Source organism: Sceloporus occidentalis, unplaced genomic scaffold (genome assembly GCF_023333645.1).
Source record: "Sceloporus occidentalis isolate IW3139 unplaced genomic scaffold, rSceOcc1.0.p SCAF_3, whole genome shotgun sequence".
NCBI classification, from domain to species: Eukaryota; Metazoa; Chordata; class Lepidosauria; order Squamata; family Phrynosomatidae; genus Sceloporus; species Sceloporus occidentalis.
In genome coordinates this window covers 224773904-224793702 of record NW_028316983.1, presented here as the reverse complement: position 1 = coordinate 224793702, position 19799 = coordinate 224773904, and the positions used below count along the sequence as shown (strand labels likewise).

Sequence of the window (19799 nt, the reverse complement as noted above, 5' to 3'; positions counted from 1 at the left end):
ATATTTCTGTCTGAGCAATTCTAACTATTCATTATGTATTGGCATTTCAGTTAAAGTATTGCAAACCTGAAGTGTTCTCATCCATTGTGTAAGATGGATACAGCGTAGCGGACAGCTTATACTGGCTACTTGCCCAAAGTTAACTGGCCTCAAATGGCTACAGTCTAACAGCTTTTACAGCTGTTGCAGACATTTGTTTATCTATTCATCAACAATTGACAGGTCAAGACAATTGCTCTTCAGAGCACACTGGTTTATCCTAGGCCAAAATTTTAACTCTGATTTTCTGCTCAATGCTACCATTACAATTTATTTCCAACTTTTGGAGAAGATAAATTTGAGAAACTAAAATGGACTTTTTAAAATTTGCTGACCCACGGAGCTTGGCCAGATTGTCGCCTTAACTATTGTTTTGTTATAGCTTGTCATGCTAGGAAGCAGGATTCAAACTTATGCATTTAATATTCCCCTGTCTTTTACATAGACTTGTATCTTTTAAACTTATTTTTGAACTGTAGGATACAAAATGTAGAATCTGTTACAGAGTGTGAAATAGATGTGGAGGAAATATGGATGGGCCACTGCAATCTGGGCTGATATAAAGCAAAACAACAGCAACAACAAAAGAGTTTATTTTGGGGCCAAGATAGATGGCTGTTGTCCATGGAGGGAACAGTTGCTCATCCCAGTGTACAAAGAGCACACCAAAAATCAACTGGGTTCTGAAATTTTTCATCAGCTGTAATCAACAGACTGACTTGATAGGCAGCTTCAAGTACAGGGCAAAGTGGTCATAGTAAGGGTTTAAGATAAGCTAATGAACTTGCAATGCAGCTACCTTTTACCTGTGTAAATAAGGACCATGCTTGCATAGAATCTCTTTTTATGCACTGAAAAAAAAAGTTCTGGAGGAAAAAAATAGTAATTTACAAACTAGCATTCGAAACTTGATACATCTTTATTCCTGCTCAGGGCTGCATCTGTATGCAGATCATCATGTTTTAACTGCCATGGCTCAATGCTATGGAATTCTGGAATTTGTAGTTTTGTGAGATATTTAGCTTTCTCTGTCAGAGAGCTCTGGTGCTACAACAAACTACAAATCCCATGATTCCATAGCACTGAGCCATGACAGTTAAAGTAGTATCAAACTGCATTATTTTTGTAGTGCAGATATACTCTGAGTGATTCAAGGATATCAGCAATGGCCCTTTTCAAAGTAGAGGCCCCTTGTGATAGCCTAAATTTGACCTACATAATAAATGCATGGGCGAAGTGAATTTCAGATAAAGAAGACTTCATCCAATCTTGCATGTATTTTAGGCTCTTTCAGGGTTCAGTTTTGTCCATACTACTGATGAAATTGAAGATGGATTTTCTCTGCTCATGCTCATCTTTGTGACTATAGGCACAAATATAGACCCTCCAACTGTCCCAATTTGACAGGAACAATCCCAATTAATTCTATGCCATTCCATTTTTTCCTTTTAAAAAGTCCCAATTTCTCATTCCTCCTTCTATTTTGCCCCTTTGTCTTCAGCTTATGACGACTGCATCAAACTGAATCCAAAGTGCAAAAGTAGTTTGTATTCAATTAACTCTACAGAACAGAGAGGGGAAGGTGGAATCTTGTCCTTACCAATAGGCTTAGGCAAAAGCAAACTACTGTGGCCTCTCCTAGCTTCTTTTATTCCTCATTAATAGCATTTGCCACCTTAACCACCCTCCAGTGTTGTTTGGGCACATGTGTCCCAGTTTTCATCTGCAAAATGTTGGAAGGTATGTTAAGTAGGATCTCCAGCTTCCACTGACATTTCTTTGCTAAGGATGATACACTAGAAGTCACCCAACCTGAAGGGATATTATGTGGCTTCAATCACTCATTATTCTGATAACCTCCATTTTCTGCCTTTGAAAACAGTCCATAATATGGCTCCAGGATTGCTGAGTGACTCTCAGGTTTTACCTTTTGGATATCCAACTGTTTAAATTACCTTCTAAGCTTCTTTGGGAACTCATGGTTATAGGGGTAGACTATTAAAATGTACATAACTACATACATATATGCAGAAAACTGAAGCCTACAGTGCAGATTATTCTCATGTAAGTATGCAAAGTGTAAATTTATCTGTTATATGAGCACAGTAGAGTTCGCAAGCAGCTAATGAGTCACTTGCCCCATTTTAGCTCTCAGTTTATGTCACTGAAGAATGACTTCCCATCCTTTTGCAAATCCTCAAGCACATCAGTCAGAAAGAACAAAACATAGTTCTCTCCTCACTGGAGAAACATAATTTCTACCTGAAAGTAATTATTTTGTGTACTATGATCCTGTAATAATATGATCACCACCTTGAGTCCCTATGTTGGGAGAAAGGTGGGATATAAGAAAATAATAATAATAATAATAATAATAATAATAATATCCTCATATTAAACTAAATTTTTAAAAAACCCTACAATTGCCATTCTGTACATTAGACTAGATCAACCCATTAACCTCAGAGGTAACGCTTATACAGTATACCTCTTGTTCTAATGACTTACAGTAGAGTGCTGTACAGTGTAAGAGGTGGGAAACCTATTTTGGTCCAAGTGCTTCACATGGGGAAGAATGTCAGGGTCTGTATTCCAAAGGTGGATGAGGCCACAATCAAAACTGAGTGGACCCAGATCCCCCCATCATCTCCTATTCCTTCTCCCTCCCCATCCCTTGCATACACCTGCAAAGTGGGCAAGAAGCAAACGTCATTAAACCGTGATTAAATCAAGCTAATAGCACAATCGGGGGGATGATTATGACACCCCCACATGCTTATCCCATTTGTGTCCCTTTTGTAAACAGTAATGGATGCGTCATTGGGTAATAATGGGGCATTTCTGTTATTATCCAATGACATGTCCATTACTGTTTATGCACAGGACATGAATGGGATAAGCATGCAGGGGGGTAATAATCTCCCCCCCCCCGAGTGCACTATTAACATGATTTAATTATTATTTAATTATATTTGCCTCCCATGTGAAAAAGTCCAGTAGGGGCCCATTCACATTAAAGTATTATAGCACTATTATTCCATTTTAACTGCCATTGTTCATTCCTGGGAAACCCTGGGATTGGCAGTTTAGAAAGAGGGATTTAGCATTCTCATCCAGAAAAATCTACTGTAGTGGTTCTCAAACTCAGATCCTCCAGATGTTTTGAACTTCAACTCTCCGAATTCATGACTGTTGGATAAAAAGCCTGGGACTTCTGACAGCTGAAGTTCAAACACCGGGAGGACCAAAGTTTGGGAACCACTGCTCTACTGCCTCACCAAACGACAAGCCTCAGGACGATTCCATCAGCTGGAACCCTGGCATTTAAAGTGGAATAACAGGATGATAATTCTGCAGTGCAAATGAACTCCCTGGTGAACTGCTGAAGTGGCAACTCCCCTTGTAACTCCACCTCAGTTGGTCTTTCTCTTTTCTCATTGGAATGTCAGGGGCCAAGCAAAGTCAACTGATGCTGAAATACTAGTCCAATAAAGTAACTGTAGTCCAATAAAGTAACTATTCCAAGCTTTCTTTTTGTAGTAGTAGTAGTAGTAGTAGTAATAGAGTAGTTATGAGTTTAAATACTCCTCCCAGCTTCAGCCACCTTTTCATGAATCCTCCTCCTCTTTATGAGCAATAAAATCAGGAGAACTTGTCAGCATTTGAGAGAGCAAAGATGTGACAAAAGTAGGGTTCCAGCATAGCAGCAGCAACAGTCACTTTAACAGCTGCTCTTAGTCATCCAGTTCTTGATTTCTCTCTGAAAACTTGTAGGAAAAAAGAGAAAAGATTTTCTCATATGTAGGAAAGAATGGCTCACAGTGTACTATTGAAACATAAATAGGATGATGAGTGTCCAACTAAAGAATATGTTAGCTTTTTACTTTACTTTTTTCTTTTCCCTTCTTTTCTTTTCTTCTCTTTGTGCAGAGGTTGTCCACAAGTGGTAAGAATCATTTGTCACACCACATCATTTTCCTCACCTACATATCTTACATTAGTCATGATTAATTATGGAAACTAAACATCAGCTTAATTTGCATGTTTGATTGCTCAGACATACTTCTCTGAAGAACTTCCACTTTGGGAGACAAAAGTGAGAAACTTTATTCCCTTTAGCATTTGATAACTTGAAACAGGTTATGATGACTCTGAAGAATGATCTACACACATACATATACACATGTATGTTCCCACTTAGAAAATGAAAAAAAGTGCTAAAGGGAACTTCAGGTACAGCTTCTTTTTATTTTTGTTATTGTTGTTTCAGTTACAGTTACCCTATGAATAAGAAGGCACTTTTGAAAGAAAGAGGTTGGTAGCATTAACTTTTGTAGACTTGAATCTATTTCATCAGATGTAGCTCCTTTTGCATATTGCAGACTAATACTGCTTTGTCTTGGAATGCTACAATATATGAATGAGAGACCTCCAATTATCAACTGCCCTTCTCAGGTCTTGCAAACTCAGGGCTGTGGCTTCCCTGATTGAATTGATCCATCCATAGTTCAGTCTTTCTTTTTCCTACTGCCTTCCACTGTACCTTGTATTATCATCTGTTCAAAAAATTTACATCACCTTATGATTGGCACAAAGAACAACAGATTCAGTTTAGTAATCATGCCTTCTAACAGAGTTCAAACTTGATTTGTTGTAGTGCTTGTTCATTTGTCTTTTTAGAAGGCCATTGTATCTGTAGAATTCTCCTCAAGCACCAAAATTTAAATGAGTTGATTCTCTTTCTGTTAGTTTTTTTCACTGTCTACCATACATAGAACCTGGAAAGACTATGGAAAGCTGGAAAGTTGTGTTGAAACCAAAACATAGTTTTTTCAGCTTTGTAGAGAAGCTGGAAAAACTCTGAGTCCTCCTTCTACCAACTTTGCCATTCCATCAGACTGTAGGTTTCTCCATCCATCATTGTCCTCTGGGAGCAGCCATTCCATCAGTCTGTAACAGAGGGAGAGAGAAGGGCCTCTCCATCAAGAGACCAACAATTTGAAAGGTTCATTTAAATATATATATATTTTCCATTCCAGTTAGTCATACAAAAACTGCTTTAGCTTGTTCATTGTTCTTCCTCTCTTCCAATCCCTTTTCATTTTGTGTTTTGTATCCTCAAGTACTAAACCTGAGGGCAGAGACCACCTTGCTATTGATATCTGAAAGCTGTACTGAAAAGCCCTTCACTGGTGGATCAAGTGTGCAAAGGACTGTAAAAGACCCCTGGAATTAAGCCAATGGGAAACATCTTGGGGTAAAAGAATGAAATATACAGCCTGTCAAGATATAAAAGAAAACTTTATTAAAATAATGTATAGGTGGCCTCTCTCCCCCGACAAGTTTAAGGGCAAAACAGATGTTGGAAATGTGAAAAAGAAAAAGGTACCTTTTTTCACCTTTGGTGGCAATGCGAATCAGCAAAATAAAAAATAAAAAATTGGGAAATGATAATAAAAGGTATCAAAGAAATAATAGATATTGAATTGAAATTTAAGCCTGAAATCCTCTTACTGAACATGGTTGAAGATAAACTAGAAAAAAATGGGGGGAAATTGTTTTTTATATGTTGGCTGCAGCGAGGTTAGTTTATGCTAAGTACTGGAAAATAAAGAGAGAATTTCAAGTGGAAGAATGGATAAACAAAGTGCTAGAGCTAATGGAATCAGATATAATCTCAGAAAGACTAAGAGAAAACATAAAAATGGGCCCAGAAAAAGAGGAAATAAGGAAACGAAATAAAGAAAACTGGGAAAAAATTTACAAATATTTAAGGGAAAAATGGCCTAATATTAACGACAAAATTTAAACTGGCACTTACAGACTGTAAGGTTATAAAGAATGGCAAGAATTGAGACATTTCTAATTTCAGAGACACTTAAAATAAAGAAATATTATCTTTGTATAATTGCAAAAAGAAATATCAGTGGAGAAAGAGGAGAAATCAGATAGGCATCGTAAAATTTAACATTTGTACAGATTCATATATTAAGAATTTTCTTGTTAAAAGATAAGCAGTTAAAGATAACGAGAATGAAATGGCTAGGGTTTGAACCAAGGAAGTCATGTTTTTGTTTGTCAGTATGTAAGATAGAAGAATGAATGAGAAGATTGAAGATAAAATAGTAGAAATAAGGTTTTTATGTTACTTGGTAGTGTTTTGGGGTTGGGAGGGAAGGGAGGGGGTATCTGGCTTGTGTTTGTTATCATTATTGGTATGGTTGTTGTTTATAATTGTGTCATATTAAAAAAATGAAAAATGAAAAAAAAAATGAAAAGCCCTTCACTGGTGGAGACTGAAAGGAGGAATAAAATACTTCTGATGATGGTTTGGAAACTCTTCCAGGAAGGACATCATCTTCTTGCTCTTTTAATTCCTAAAGTTTTGCATGCAGTGACATTGCAAGAGAATAACACCATAAGAATGACTCATTCTCAACAGTTATAAATAAAATTAAGGTACAGTGGACCTTGGGCAAGGGCAACTAAGCCTGGTTTAGCTTTAGTCTAGCCTGGTCTCATCTGTGAGTGCACATTTCCATTAGCATCAAAGGCATACACTGTGCTCAGTCATTTATTTAGGGCCTGGATAAGCATTATAATATGGAGGCAGAATTTGGAGGTCCAAATTCAGTGTTGCCTCCAGAAACCAGCATAATTCTCCATGAATGAGAGTGGTCAATTTAGTTTAAGTACAATATGAAAGCTGGGAAAAGTCTGACAAATTCTACACCTACAAAGTGGTCCCTAGTATAGTAACACAACTACAAGCTTGAAACAGTTCTGTTATAAAAGATATTCTGCCCAGCAAAATGTTCAATAATTTTTCTTATCTGAAGTACCCTCCAAGTTGTAAGGGAAAATCCCATTAAGCAAGGCACTGTAAGGCATGTTTTAATGTGAAATTGAATGTGCCACCAAGGTACCTCTAGAGGGGGCATATAAAGATGCTGTTAATTTCCATCACAGCTGTGGCCAAGAAATGCACAGCCTGCGTCACCCATGTTTACCATATCCAATGTCCATCTGCTGTGGAGAAATGCAAGCCTGGACTCTTTTAGAAAAAGGACACTGCCAGGGTAAGGATAGTCTTCCCATGTGAGAAATGCTTCACATATTTTCCAGCATCATAAAGTCCCTGCACCATCTATTTAAATCCCCACCATTTCCCTTTGGTTGTTATATGCTGCAGGATAGTCTTAACTGAGTGATTTTAAAAGAAGAATAGGTGGAGAAGACACAGCAGGTGTTATGCCTCCAGAAGAACACCAGAACACCATGCCGGCCAAGAGGGCCATCAAAAAGATCCGAACAGCTAGCCTTGTCATCAGCTTGGCACGGGGTTGGCAGCAATGGGCCACTGACCACAATACCAAGCAAGCCCAGGAGCCCAGTGGATGGGCACCCAATGAGGAGAAGCCACCAAGGTTCTCCCCCCCAAAAAACAGGACATTTCCCAAGAAAGACCAACTGAAGAATGACACACAACTTCCACCCAAACAGCAGATACCCAAAGAGAATGGAGAACAGAGTGCCATTGAATCTGATGAAACCCTCCAGAAGCTTAACATTAGAAGCAAAGAAGTTACCAAAACCATTGTGAGTAAAATCTATGAACGAGGAAGTGGTGTCAACCTCCTCAGCGACAAGTATGAGAAAGACAATGAGTGTACAGAGACAGGTAACAGTGTCAAAGAGCCCAAAGACATTGATAAACTCCTTAGTAGCAAAATGTCCCCAACCAGAAGGAGAAAGTGTTCTAACCTGGTATCAGAGCTGACTAAAGGATGGAAGCAGATGGAACAAGAGGATAAGTCCCAGGATCTAGAAATGCAGAATTATCGCAGTGACAGCTTGGATACTGAGGACAGTGGCTATGGAGGAGACACAGAGGACAAACTGGATGCAGACAACAGTAATCAAGACATATTTAGTCCTGTAAGGATAAAAAGATCCACATCAACACTGTGAGTAATCATGGCTTTTACCAAGTGGTGTTCCCTGGTAAGATCCTGCTCTTATAAAAGATTCTCTTGTGGCTGGTAAAGAATTGAATGGGGGGGGGGACCTCTCTTTGTTTGAAGTATTTTCTGTGTGCCTTGTTACGATAGGAGTTTTCTTACTGAGTGATGTTCAGTGGGCCTTTGGTATCTACTGGGGTTAGGGTTGCCATAATTCTCTACTATAAACTGGGACAAAATGTAGGACAAAATTTAGACCAAAATGAAGGGCATTTAAGAAAAATGGAGGACCTTAAATGTCCTACATTTTGGGCTAAATTTTATCCTACAATTGTCCTATTTTTTGGTCTAAATTTTTTCCTACATTTTGTCCCGGTTTATCGTAGAGAATTATGGCAACCCTAACTGGGGTTTGGTTCCAGGACCTCCCATGGGTACCAAAATCTATGGATGCTCATGTCCCATGATATCCAATGGCATAGTAAAATGGTGACCCTTATATAAAGTGGAAAATCCACCTTTCCTTTTTGGTATTTATATTTTTGGGGAATATAACATAGATGGTTGAATCTATGGATATAGAAGGCCAACTCAACCGGCATATGAATGAGGGGTGTGTGTGATGGTGTGTGTCTACATTGTGTGTGTCTACATGATATACTGGAAGACACAAGTGCCCCTCATAAAAGCCAATGAAGAATTTCCTCAAAGAAACTATTTCTAATAAACTTCTTGTATGAAAGTCATTATATCATAATTTAAATGACAACATAGGGGCTCTACATATGGGCAGCATCCAGCCACCTCTTCTTGCCCCAGATTGGTGCCGCAGATTTCATAAATGTAGTACTGTACTCATTTTGCAGCAGCACTTGCAAAAGCTGTTTATTTTGACTGGGAATTCTGGGAGTTGTAATAATAATTTTTAAAAAGCCTTTCTCTAGCTGTGTTTGATAGTTTCTAGATGTTTCCAATGGCTATCCCACAGGCCTCCAAGAGGCACACAGTCAGGGTAGGAAGGCAAAAGACAGCAGTCATCTCCCATAGTTTAGCCTCAACACTCAGTGTTTTGCTTATTTCTGAACATGCCAGTTTTTCTATCCATCATACTTAGTAGGTGGTTGCTAAACCTGCTCTCCATTAATGCTTCTATCTATCTATCTATCTATCTATCTATCTATCTATCTATCTATCTATCTAATCAAGTGACAATGAACACTTAAACTGATAGAAGGAAGATGGTGGGATGTAATTACCCTGCCCAACTCCTTTCCTCAAACCTACTGGAAATGCTACACAAAGCTGGTGGGAGCATTCTGAACAGAATGGACTCTGGTACATGGGTCTGAGAAGTGATGGATAAGTGAAAGTAGTGTGGAAGACCCACTGTGGGTGGAGAAGCCTTTTTTATTAGATGCCTCCACACAGTGATTCTCAAACTTTGGTCCTTCAGGTGTTTTGGATGTCAACTCACCAAGACAGTTTGGCCAACAGTCAGGAATTCTGGGAGCTGATGTCCAAAACATTTGGAGAACCATTTTGGTGGATCCCTTCCTTCTTCCTCATTTGACCTTGCTATAGCCTGTCCCATTAAAGAGGGTCCTGTAATCTTCCAGTCATCATTTTTGTCATGCTCTGTGGGTTATTAAGAGGAGGAGAGAAAGAGGCAGAGAAAACAAGCTTCATTAACAAACTCACACCCAGTCTCACGGAACTGCACATCATCCAATGAGTCAAGCGATCATCTCCATGTCATGTGGTTGTGTACTGTATACTAACACCATAAGGAGCTAATTATTTGCTTAATTATTTATTGGATTTATAGCCTGCCTTTCTCCCAAAACTGAGACTCAAGCCAGCTTAAGAGCCTATTGAATAAAAAGACACTATTAAAACAAAAAGCAAGATGAATGTTTTAAAAAGAAATAGATTAAAGGCACAACATAAAACAATTAAAGGCACATTTAAAAAAAAAAAAGAACATGTCATTAAGGAAACTATCATGCTCACCTAAACCAGTCCCTTTCACTTGTCATTTTAGCAACTGGTCCTTTGCTAAAAATTTACATGGCTCTAGTCCAGTTAGTACATTTTTTCACAGAGTATTCCTTGATAAAGATGGACTATCAGCTATTATTTGCAATAAGATTTTTTTATACATTTTCCCCTATCCATGAAAATAAAATCTGCATATGCCTGGGAACAGAGCCTAAACCAGAGTTGAATGAATCTGCCTATGTCTTATCCTCACCACTGGCCTCCCACAGTCTTATTCCAACACTTACACCAATGTTCCATGTTGGTTCTGCCAAAAGTTAAAGACTTTTTAAAAACAACAACATGTAGACTGCCCAAAGTCTACCTGTTTCTTTAAAAAAAATGTTTTGGACGGTAAAAACCAAAGACATACTGAGCAAAATGCCGGCAATCATCTGTCATAACCAACTATTAGCATAGCTACTTGTACTATTTTAACAGGCTACTGTTTGCAGCAACTACTCCAGTGAAGGAGGAAAATGCTTATTAACTTCCCCTGTAGAAGAAGGTTGTACACAGCTGGAGTCTGCATCTCCCAGGTTGCTAATACCAAGAACTCATATAACAATGAAATACTGGAAAAGAAGGCAATTTCTGATCTATTTTTGCAATATATAGCTGGGTGCAGCCACTTCACCTAACTTGCTTGGTGTACAGGCATAATGATAGCAATCATTTCTGTCTTTTAAAGTGCTTGGCAGAACCCATGTAGCTGCCATCAGACCTGTCAAATAGCAATTGAACAGGCTTATAGAAGAATAACAAGAAAGAACAGATAGAGATTTGTAGGGCAGGTACATTGTTCAAGATATCTGCACTTTTATAATTTCCCCATGTAATTTTCATCTCCACCCACTTTCATTGTGAACACCTCCATCACTTAAATGCCCTTCAAAGTGTTAGGAAGGATCTAATTAGGGGAATTTCTGAATTTAGCTCAATTGCTGAGAGGTAGGGTCCTAACAACAACCTTTTGGGACCGGGTTCCAAGATGTCTATGAGAGGTCCACAAGAAACCCTTGAGAGATGATGCTGAGACAGACTGCTCCAATTAAGTCCAAATATTTATTAAAAAGTGAAAAACAAACACACAGCAAAAGGGGGCACACACACAATTCCTAATGAAAGTAAAGGAGGGAAATCAGGAGAGAGTTGAGAGAGGCAAATTTACTAGAGATACTCACTTCCGAAGGCTTCTCCAGGAACCAGATGTGGATATAGATGATGAGATGACACAGCCGCCGAAATGTGGGGGGAAATGGCCGAGGGAGCTAAAAGAGGGAGCTAAAATCAGAGTTCGGATTGCCATGAAGCCAGGCTGTATTCTGAATGTAGCACAGCGATGTGTGTTTAGACTGAGGCTTATATAGACAGTTTGTAACCTCTGGCTATGAACTTGATGGCTTAACTTCAGCCAAGACAAAGGGTATGAAGGCCTGGGCTTTTGTTAAATCAAGGTGAAGAATAGACTGAGCCAATGCACTTAGATCTGAACACAATCAAGGAAGGCAAACAGAGGAATAGCTGGCCAGTGACTTAATCACTGAGCCATCAAGTGTGAGGCCTACAATAAAGATTTTCCTTTTGGAGGTGATGGTTTTCCCTTTAGCAACTCCCAAACCTGTCTGTGGGGAATTTCCAAAGTGTTGCTTTTCAGGGGTCTTGTGAGTATGACTGATCTGCCTACCTGACCCACTGCTTTCAGGATTATGGCTGCTAGCCTGGCAGGTCAGTTTGGGGTCATGAACGAACTCCACACACAATCCAAAATTTATTAAAATCCATATGTAGTAACAAAAGGAAGCCATCATTAGTAGCATTTCTGTGATAAAAATCATGGACTTTTGTGTGTTTATTTCTTTCAACACCAGTCCTTTTTATACAGCTGGTTTTCTGGGTCTTGAACTGAGTTCGTGGAGTTACAGAAGGCCACAGCATTCCCCACCCACCCTAAATGCAAATCAGAGATTTTACAGAGATGCTGATGACATCATTTTATGCAGAAGTATATGCAGTAGTCTTAATCTCCAGTCCCAAATTGTGCAAGCAGCTGCAATGAATTTATATAATTCCTAGAAGTGCAAATTTCTCTATTCACCTTAATGGCAGAACATGTTATTATCCATATTCCCTGTGCAGCCTTATCTTCATTGAAGTTAATGTAGCCCTTGTTAAGTGGGACTCTCCTCTTCCAAAACATGCCTCCCTCCCCTCAGCCAAGAAGTATTAGACTGATCATGTAAGGTAGTTGGATTAGGGGGACCCATAATACTTTTGATAGGCTCCTTTATAAGTCAGTACAGTGGGCCTTGGTATCTGCAGGGGTTTCCAGGGCCTCTCCCCCCATGGATACCAAAATCCATGGATGCTCAAGTACCATTAATACAATACCCTAATAAAAGGGTGTCCCTTGAATAAAATGGCAAAATCAAGGTTTGCTTTTTTTGGTATTTATATGTATTTTTAATATTTTCAAGCCATGGATGATTGAATCCATGGATAAGAAAATCCTTGGATATGGAAAGCCAAATGTATAGTTAAAGCAATATGTTAGGTCCAGTTATATTGTAGAAATAATGCACTTTGGCACCACTTTAAGTGCTGTAGTTCCATCCTATGGAATCCTGGGATTTGTTCTTTGGTAAGGTGCTAGCTGGGTGCATTCAGAGCCAGTGTGAATGTCATGGAAATAACCCAGTTTCACACCAGGTTATTTTCATAGTGTGTGTGGGGCCTGAAATACAATTTCTATATTAATTGTTTCTCTGTGCATTATGAATGTTTGGTATGAAATAGTAAATAACTTTGCCAGAAAGAACAAAATATACTACTGATTCTGGTAACATAACCAGAAGTATCTGGCTATATAGTAGTAAATTTTAAAAGGCTGCATTTGCTCTGCAGAATTAATAAAGTTTGATACTGCTTTAGCTGCCATGCATGGCTCAATGCTATGGAATTCTGAGTTTGTAGTTTTATGATATAATTAGATTTCTGTGTCATAGAGCTCTGGTGCCAGAACAAACTACAAATCCCAGGATTCCATAGGATGGAGCCATGGCAGTTGAAGCAGTGTCAAGCTGCATTAATACTGCAGTGTGGCAGCAGCCTAAGTTCATACCTGATACTTGACATTCATACCTGATACTCCCAGACAGATTGTGGAAATCCCAAAACACATAAATAAAAGATGATAACCATGAAAATGTGGTTTTCAAAAGTCACTTCTGTATGATGAAAAAGTGGGGTAAATATATATGAATCTCACCTTTCCTCTGATTTTATTCCCCTGTCCCTAATCGTGACAGTTTTATCCTGCCTTACCCAGGAGAAGTTTTTACACTTTTAAGATTTCCCCCTAGCCAGTCATACTTTAACTCACCCCAAATATTATCATAGCTACCCATGTGAAATTGAATTTTTCTATTCCTGTTGAAAATTGCTGAAACATGGAAACTTTCTTATGCAATATATTTAAGTACATCAAAAACCTGGGCTCGCTCCCCATCATTTTAGAAAGCTAACTTGGTTCATCTCCTCCTCCTCCTCCTCCTCCTCCTCCTCCTCCTCTTCTTCTTCTTCTTCTTCTTCTTCTTCTTCTTCTTCTTCTTCTTCTTCTTCTTCTTCTTCTGTCATTGACACCTGTTCAAACAAGGTGCAAAAGTATCACAGCAGGTTAGGAGCTTTAATTTGCACTCACTTTAAGCTGCATCAGCCACCAGGCTGTCAAGAATCATGACCATCCCACTCATCTACTTGATCTAAAAAGCTAAAATTAAAACTCGTGGGATAATGCCAGACTGGACAAGGTTTATGAATGTGAAAGATCAGGTATACAGGGCTTAACAAACTTGGACAGATGGTGAACTGTGACCCAGCAATAAGAGGATGGACAATAATGAGAAAGAAATTGTAGTCAGGAGCAAGCATGGCATAGTGGTTTCAGTGTTAGGACTACAACTCCGGAGACCAGAGTTCGTTTCCCAGATCGGCCATAGAACCCACTTGGTGACCTTTGGTAAGTTACATACTCTCAGCCTCAGGGAAGACAATAGCAAACCTCCTCTGAACAAATCTTGCAGAGAAAACCCAATGATAGCTTTGCCTGAGGGTTGCCATAAGTTGGAAATGACATGAAGGCACACAGCAACAATTACAGTATATTTAAATGCATAGTGTACAGTTTGGGATCATTTTCTTTTTACTTGCAAGTAAGTATGTTCAACTCTGATCTGAACTGAGACCATATGGTGGAGAAGGCTTCTTCCTTTTCATTTTAGCCCCTAGGTTGGGGAGGGGGGAGGGTTTGAAATAAAAACTAGGACACACTGTTCTGGGTCAAGCTCATGTGTGCCTACCTATATGAAAAAAAGTGATCCTAAAATTATATATTTAAATGTAGTTTAAAAACTAGTTTAGGTCTGGAGAGAAATATTATTCTGTAGTCATCAGTTTGATCAGTGGCACATATATCACTGCTATGTGACAAATCCTGGAAAAGTAAGGTGGATTCATTGTTCATTCCTGAAAAGAAGAGCATCAAGTTTGCCCTTCAGATACAATTTCCACCAAACATCCCATTCAAGTCATCATGGAGCCAGGCCAGATTAACATGAACTCCTCACTAAAAATAAAAAAGCAACTGTAGCAGTGACGCGAGTAACCTTTAGCCATAGTCATTTGAACTTCTCAATATTTTCCGAAGTACCAAACCTTTAACATGGCAGTCTAGAAGTGGTAAAGATTACTTGTCTTCCCCTTGTATAAGATTTTATTTGATTTGTATGTGATTTATTTGCCATTTTCATTAGCTTTTTTGATACACCATGTGGGAGGGCTTACCCTAAAAGAGGAAGATTGCAGTATATTAAATCAATAAAAACATTACTGGAGAAAGAATGATTAGCAGGTACTCCAGAATTTAAACAGCAACTGATCCCAGAGGCCTTTAAGGCCTTATTACTTTCATCTTACAGTCTCAGGGAGAAAGAAAAACTGGCTATATATATCTAGTCACATATAGACATTATAAACAACAGCATGATTTTACATTCTCCAAAGGTATTGATTTCAGTTCAGAATCCTCTATTAGTCTATTTGCAGAAACAATTTGATTTTTAAAATCATTTCCCACTTCACTTGGGGAGAAGTCAACTTTTTATTTCCCCTGAAAATGTTGCTACACATTGATTGATTGACTGGTTGATCAATTGATAGATACTATTTACTGCCTAGCCCATAGGCAAACCATTTAAATGATACAGAGAGCAAAACACAAAAACAAATAAAAACATTCTTTAAGACTTTTTAAAATCAGTCTAAAAATAGTCCTTAAAATTATTGTAAATATATTTAATTTGTAGTTCAGAGATCGGTCTTTGGACTCCTTTTCATCAATTCAAGACGGACATTGAGAAACTGGAGTGTGTCCAAAGGAGGGCAACTAAAATGGTGAAGGGTCTGGAAACCATGTCCTATGAGGAACGGCTTAGGGAGCTGGGGATGTTTAGCCTGGAGAAGAGGAGGTTAAGAGGTGATATGATAGCCCTGTTTAAATAGTTGAAGGGATGTCATATTGAGGAGGGAGCAAGCTTGTTTTCTGCTGCTCCAGTGAACAGGACCTGGAACAATGGATACAAGCTCCAGGAAAAGAGATTCCACCTCAAGATTAGGAGGAACTTCCTGACAGTAAGGGCTGTTCAACAGTGAAACACACTCGGAGTGTAGTGGAGTCTCCTTCCTTGGAGGTCTTTAAACAGAGGCTGGATGGCCATCTGTTGGGGATGCTTTGATTTGGATTTCCTGCATGGCAGAATGGGGTCGGACTAGATGATCCTTGGGGTCTCTTCCAACTCTACGATTCTATGGCCCTATTTAAACGGGCGCTATGAGGCGCCCTCGTCACGTGCGAGGGGTGGCGCTTTCAAATGCCCCTCGCACGTGATGGGGGTGTAAAAATGGCGGCAACCTATACACATGGGCGCCACCATTTTGACGTAACAGCCGTGTCACGTCCAAACGCCACAGTGTGGCTGTTATTCTTGACACCACTGCAGGGTGCCTGTGGCACCCTTTCAGCAGACCCGGAAAGAGCTCTGAAACGGAGCTCCTTCCTTTGGTTGTGTCGCTGGCGCAGCCTTTACACGGCTGCGCCAGTGACACAAAAGAGAAAGGGGCCGAGCGGCCCCTTTCCCTTTTCCCCCACCCCTGTCAGGGTGTCCTTGGGGCATGAAGCCCCAAGGACACCCCTTTCCAGACCACGGGGAAGCAGCCTTTTGCCACTTCCCCATGGCCTGAAAATAATAGTAGTAGTAATAATAATAATAACAATAACAACAACAATAATAATAATAGGATTTATTTATATACCGCCCAATCACTGGGAATCCGAGCGGTTTACAACAGAGGGGATAATAGACGGTTCCCTGCCCTCAGGCTTACAATCTAAAAAAAAAAAGTGGTGGATCGGGGCCTCTGAGGCTCCCACTGTGGCAGCTGAGGCCCTGATCCGTCGGGGAAAGGGGCGAGTGGAGGCCGCCCCAACGGGGTGGACTGTACCCCACCTATGATTCTATGACAACTTTCTAGACATGTGTGTGGCTCATCTAAAAGCAGTATATGTCTCTTGTTTCTGAATTATTTACTGACATTCCAGTTTTTGCACACATCATCATCATCATCATCCAGTTTTCCTCCCAAAGGTATCTAAATCTCAAATATCTAAATCTATAAATCATATCTAAATCTATAGATATGATTTGCATCTCAAGAATTCCTGGTAAATGATGTTTTTCTTGCCTTGTCTTTCCTCAGCAGCCCTCTCAACCCTCTCACCTCATAAAATTACTCCATCAAGATTCCGTTGCTTTTGCAAAACAGATTCTTAATAAACAATTTCAAAGAGGCTTGCAAGATGACTAAAATCTGTCCAGAAAAGCAAAGATGGAATTACATATAATGTGCAGTTTATCCCTGATTTTTGACCCTGCATTTGTCACAGTATCATACTTCATGTTTAGCACAGGAATAATAGTGACCATTTGTTTGAAGCACTTATCATAAACTATCCTGGAAGACTAAAAAATTATTTATGAAATGAAGTGAAAACTAACAGGAGCTGTATTTGTACCTTCTTCATGTGTGCATTCACATTTTCCTTATTGAGTCATACCGTCATGCTGTAATTTGACTATATATATATATATATATATATATATATATATATTGTATTTTCTAGAAACCAAAGACACCTGACTTTTTTTGTATCCCATGTCCTACCAAAACCCGAGTAGTTTTTTTCAAAAAATTCATCAAGCTTAAGACATCGATAAGCATGAGTTTTTTGTTTCAGAATGGAATTAGTTCCCTTGGGTCTTTCCAATGCCACTTTCACATTCATATAGTGTGTGATTGAACTGAATACAATTTACCTAGGAAATATCTTTGTCTATATACATTTTATTGTACAATTACAGTTGGCCCTCCATATCCACTGATTTTATGTCTACTGATTCAAGCATACATAACTTGAAAATATTTTAAAAATATAAAAATTCAAAACAAACAAACAAACCCCAAAGCTTGATTTCGCCATGTTCTTTAAGGGCCACCATTTGCTCTCTGCTGTATTTAATGGGACTTGAAGATCCACAGATTCTGGTGTCCATAAGGCGTCCTGAAAACAAATCTATAGCAGATGTCAAGGGCCCACTGTATAATGTGGTATAGTGGTTACAGAGGCAAACTTCAGCTTTCCATTCAGTCGTGACATTTGGTGGGTGATCTTGTCCTACTTATTGATTCTTGACTAAACTATTTCTCAGGATTGTTGTCTATACTCATCGGACAACAGATATGATTAAAGTCGAGTTTATTTTTCTTTGTAGAGAGAACAAACGAACAAATGCAATCCAGGACAAAAGTTGATGCTCTTAGATAAAAAAAGGCATCAAGAACAGAGTCATATGCATGCTTAGATAAAGCTATTATAACACGGTGACTTCAGAATTAATGATAACATGCCACCTAGTGGCTTTTGCTGTAGGTATTGCACTTAAACAGGGTAATTCATAAACCATGTCTTTCCTTTTTCCTCCAGTGCAAACAGAAACATCAAGGCTCCTAAGAAATACAGCCCTGTACACAATCTCAGGGGGAAGTGGGAAGAATGGGCTGATGAGCATGTGATAACACAAAAGCTCAATCCTTTCAGCGAGGAGTTTGACTATGAGCTGGCCATGTCTCAACGACTGCACAAAGGAGACAAAGGCTACGGTCATCCTAAAGAAGGGACAAAAACTGCAGAAAGGGCCAAGAGAGCAGAGGACCACATTCATCGAGAGATGAAAGACATGTGCTTCATCATCAGAACAATGGCTGACCTCCGTCGTGATGGCAAGGCCCAAGTCACTTTTGGTGATCTCTTTGACAGATATGTCCGCATTTCAGATAAGGTTGTTGGAATACTCATGAGAGCCAGGAAGCATGGGATGGTGGACTTTGAAGGAGAAATGTTGTGGCAAGGCCGTGATGACCATGTAGTAATAACTTTGCTGGAATAACACTTCATGGAATAAGCTAAAGAATACTAGTTATTCCTTTAGCTGCAGAATGAGAACATTGCCTTTTTTTTTACAAAGACCAATGGAGACATCAATGCACCACTAGAAATTCATATTTACATGTTCTTATCATGTTCATGTATTTCCTCACAATTTGGTTTGTGTAAAGGAATGAAATCAGCATATATTTACAAGAGCACTTAAGAGTCCATGGAAATGCTTTTGTCTCAGCTGAATATGGTTTAACCTTATGAGGTCTTCTGTGCTATAGCAGTGGCCCATCCATCTGCTATCAAAATATGCTATGTTGTTTTAATATCAGTGGAATTGTTTTAACTGGGAGTTCTTGACATTACAGGGCACTGGAAATCTATCCACGACATATAGAATAAATTAAACTGTAGTTTACACAAATACACAAAGAGTATTTATAATTTCAAGATCGTGAAATCAGTCCTGTGAGTAATGCATGATTCAAACGTTAGTTTAGCTTGAATTATAAATTATATTTAGAAATATCTAAATGATATTTAGATCATTACAGTTATTTAAAATGATATATTTAAGAGCCTCATTTCTTGAAATTTATTTTTTTTAATTTATTTATTGCACTTCTTTCCCGCCTTTCTCCCAAAGGGGATCCAAGGCAGCTTACAATAGTTTAAAAAACAAAGAGAGTTAAAACATCAATTCCAAAAACTGAAAATAGCTTAAACACTGTACTCAGTGTCAAAACTATTGAACTATGGTAAAAAAAAAATACTGAAACTATTTTTCTTCTAATATGTTGCCTTTCAAATTGAAAGATCACACATCTTCTTACAGAAGAAAAAAAAGTGATTATTTTATGTTGAGTAAAAGAGCATGCTTTCCTGAGAATTGTCAAGTTACATGAACACACACATACAGAAGTATGCTTGTCTCTCTATTTTGAACATACTGAACACTATATCAGTCTGTTATCAACAACAATACTGGATATTATTACTGGAAATGATTTACAGGCATAGCCTAATATAATTTGGTGCAAACACTTAGTCACAATTTAGAGTAAAATTGTACATGGTTTTGCATTTGTGGAATAAACTTCCTATATTAAGTCTTGGAATAAGACTTCAGTGACTTAAACACTATCCTTGTAGGCAAAATAATGTGCTCAGAATTGATACATAAGGCAACAATTTCTAATTACCTCAGACAA

General features: G+C 38.7%; 1 protein-coding gene across 1 annotated transcript; it reads left to right on the top strand.

Moving 5' to 3' along the window:
* The first annotated feature begins 7222 nt into the window (after positions 1–7222).
* On the top strand, positions 7223–18894 carry LOC149317569 (actin-binding Rho-activating protein-like). The gene is made up of 2 exons (XM_089517835.1): positions 7223–8006; positions 18136–18894. The coding sequence occupies exons 1-2, from the start codon at positions 7291–7293 to the stop codon at positions 18596–18598; spliced, it is 1179 nt and encodes a 392-aa protein (XP_089373961.1). The 5' UTR covers positions 7223–7290; the 3' UTR covers positions 18599–18894.
* The last annotated feature ends 905 nt before the right edge of the window (positions 18895–19799 follow it).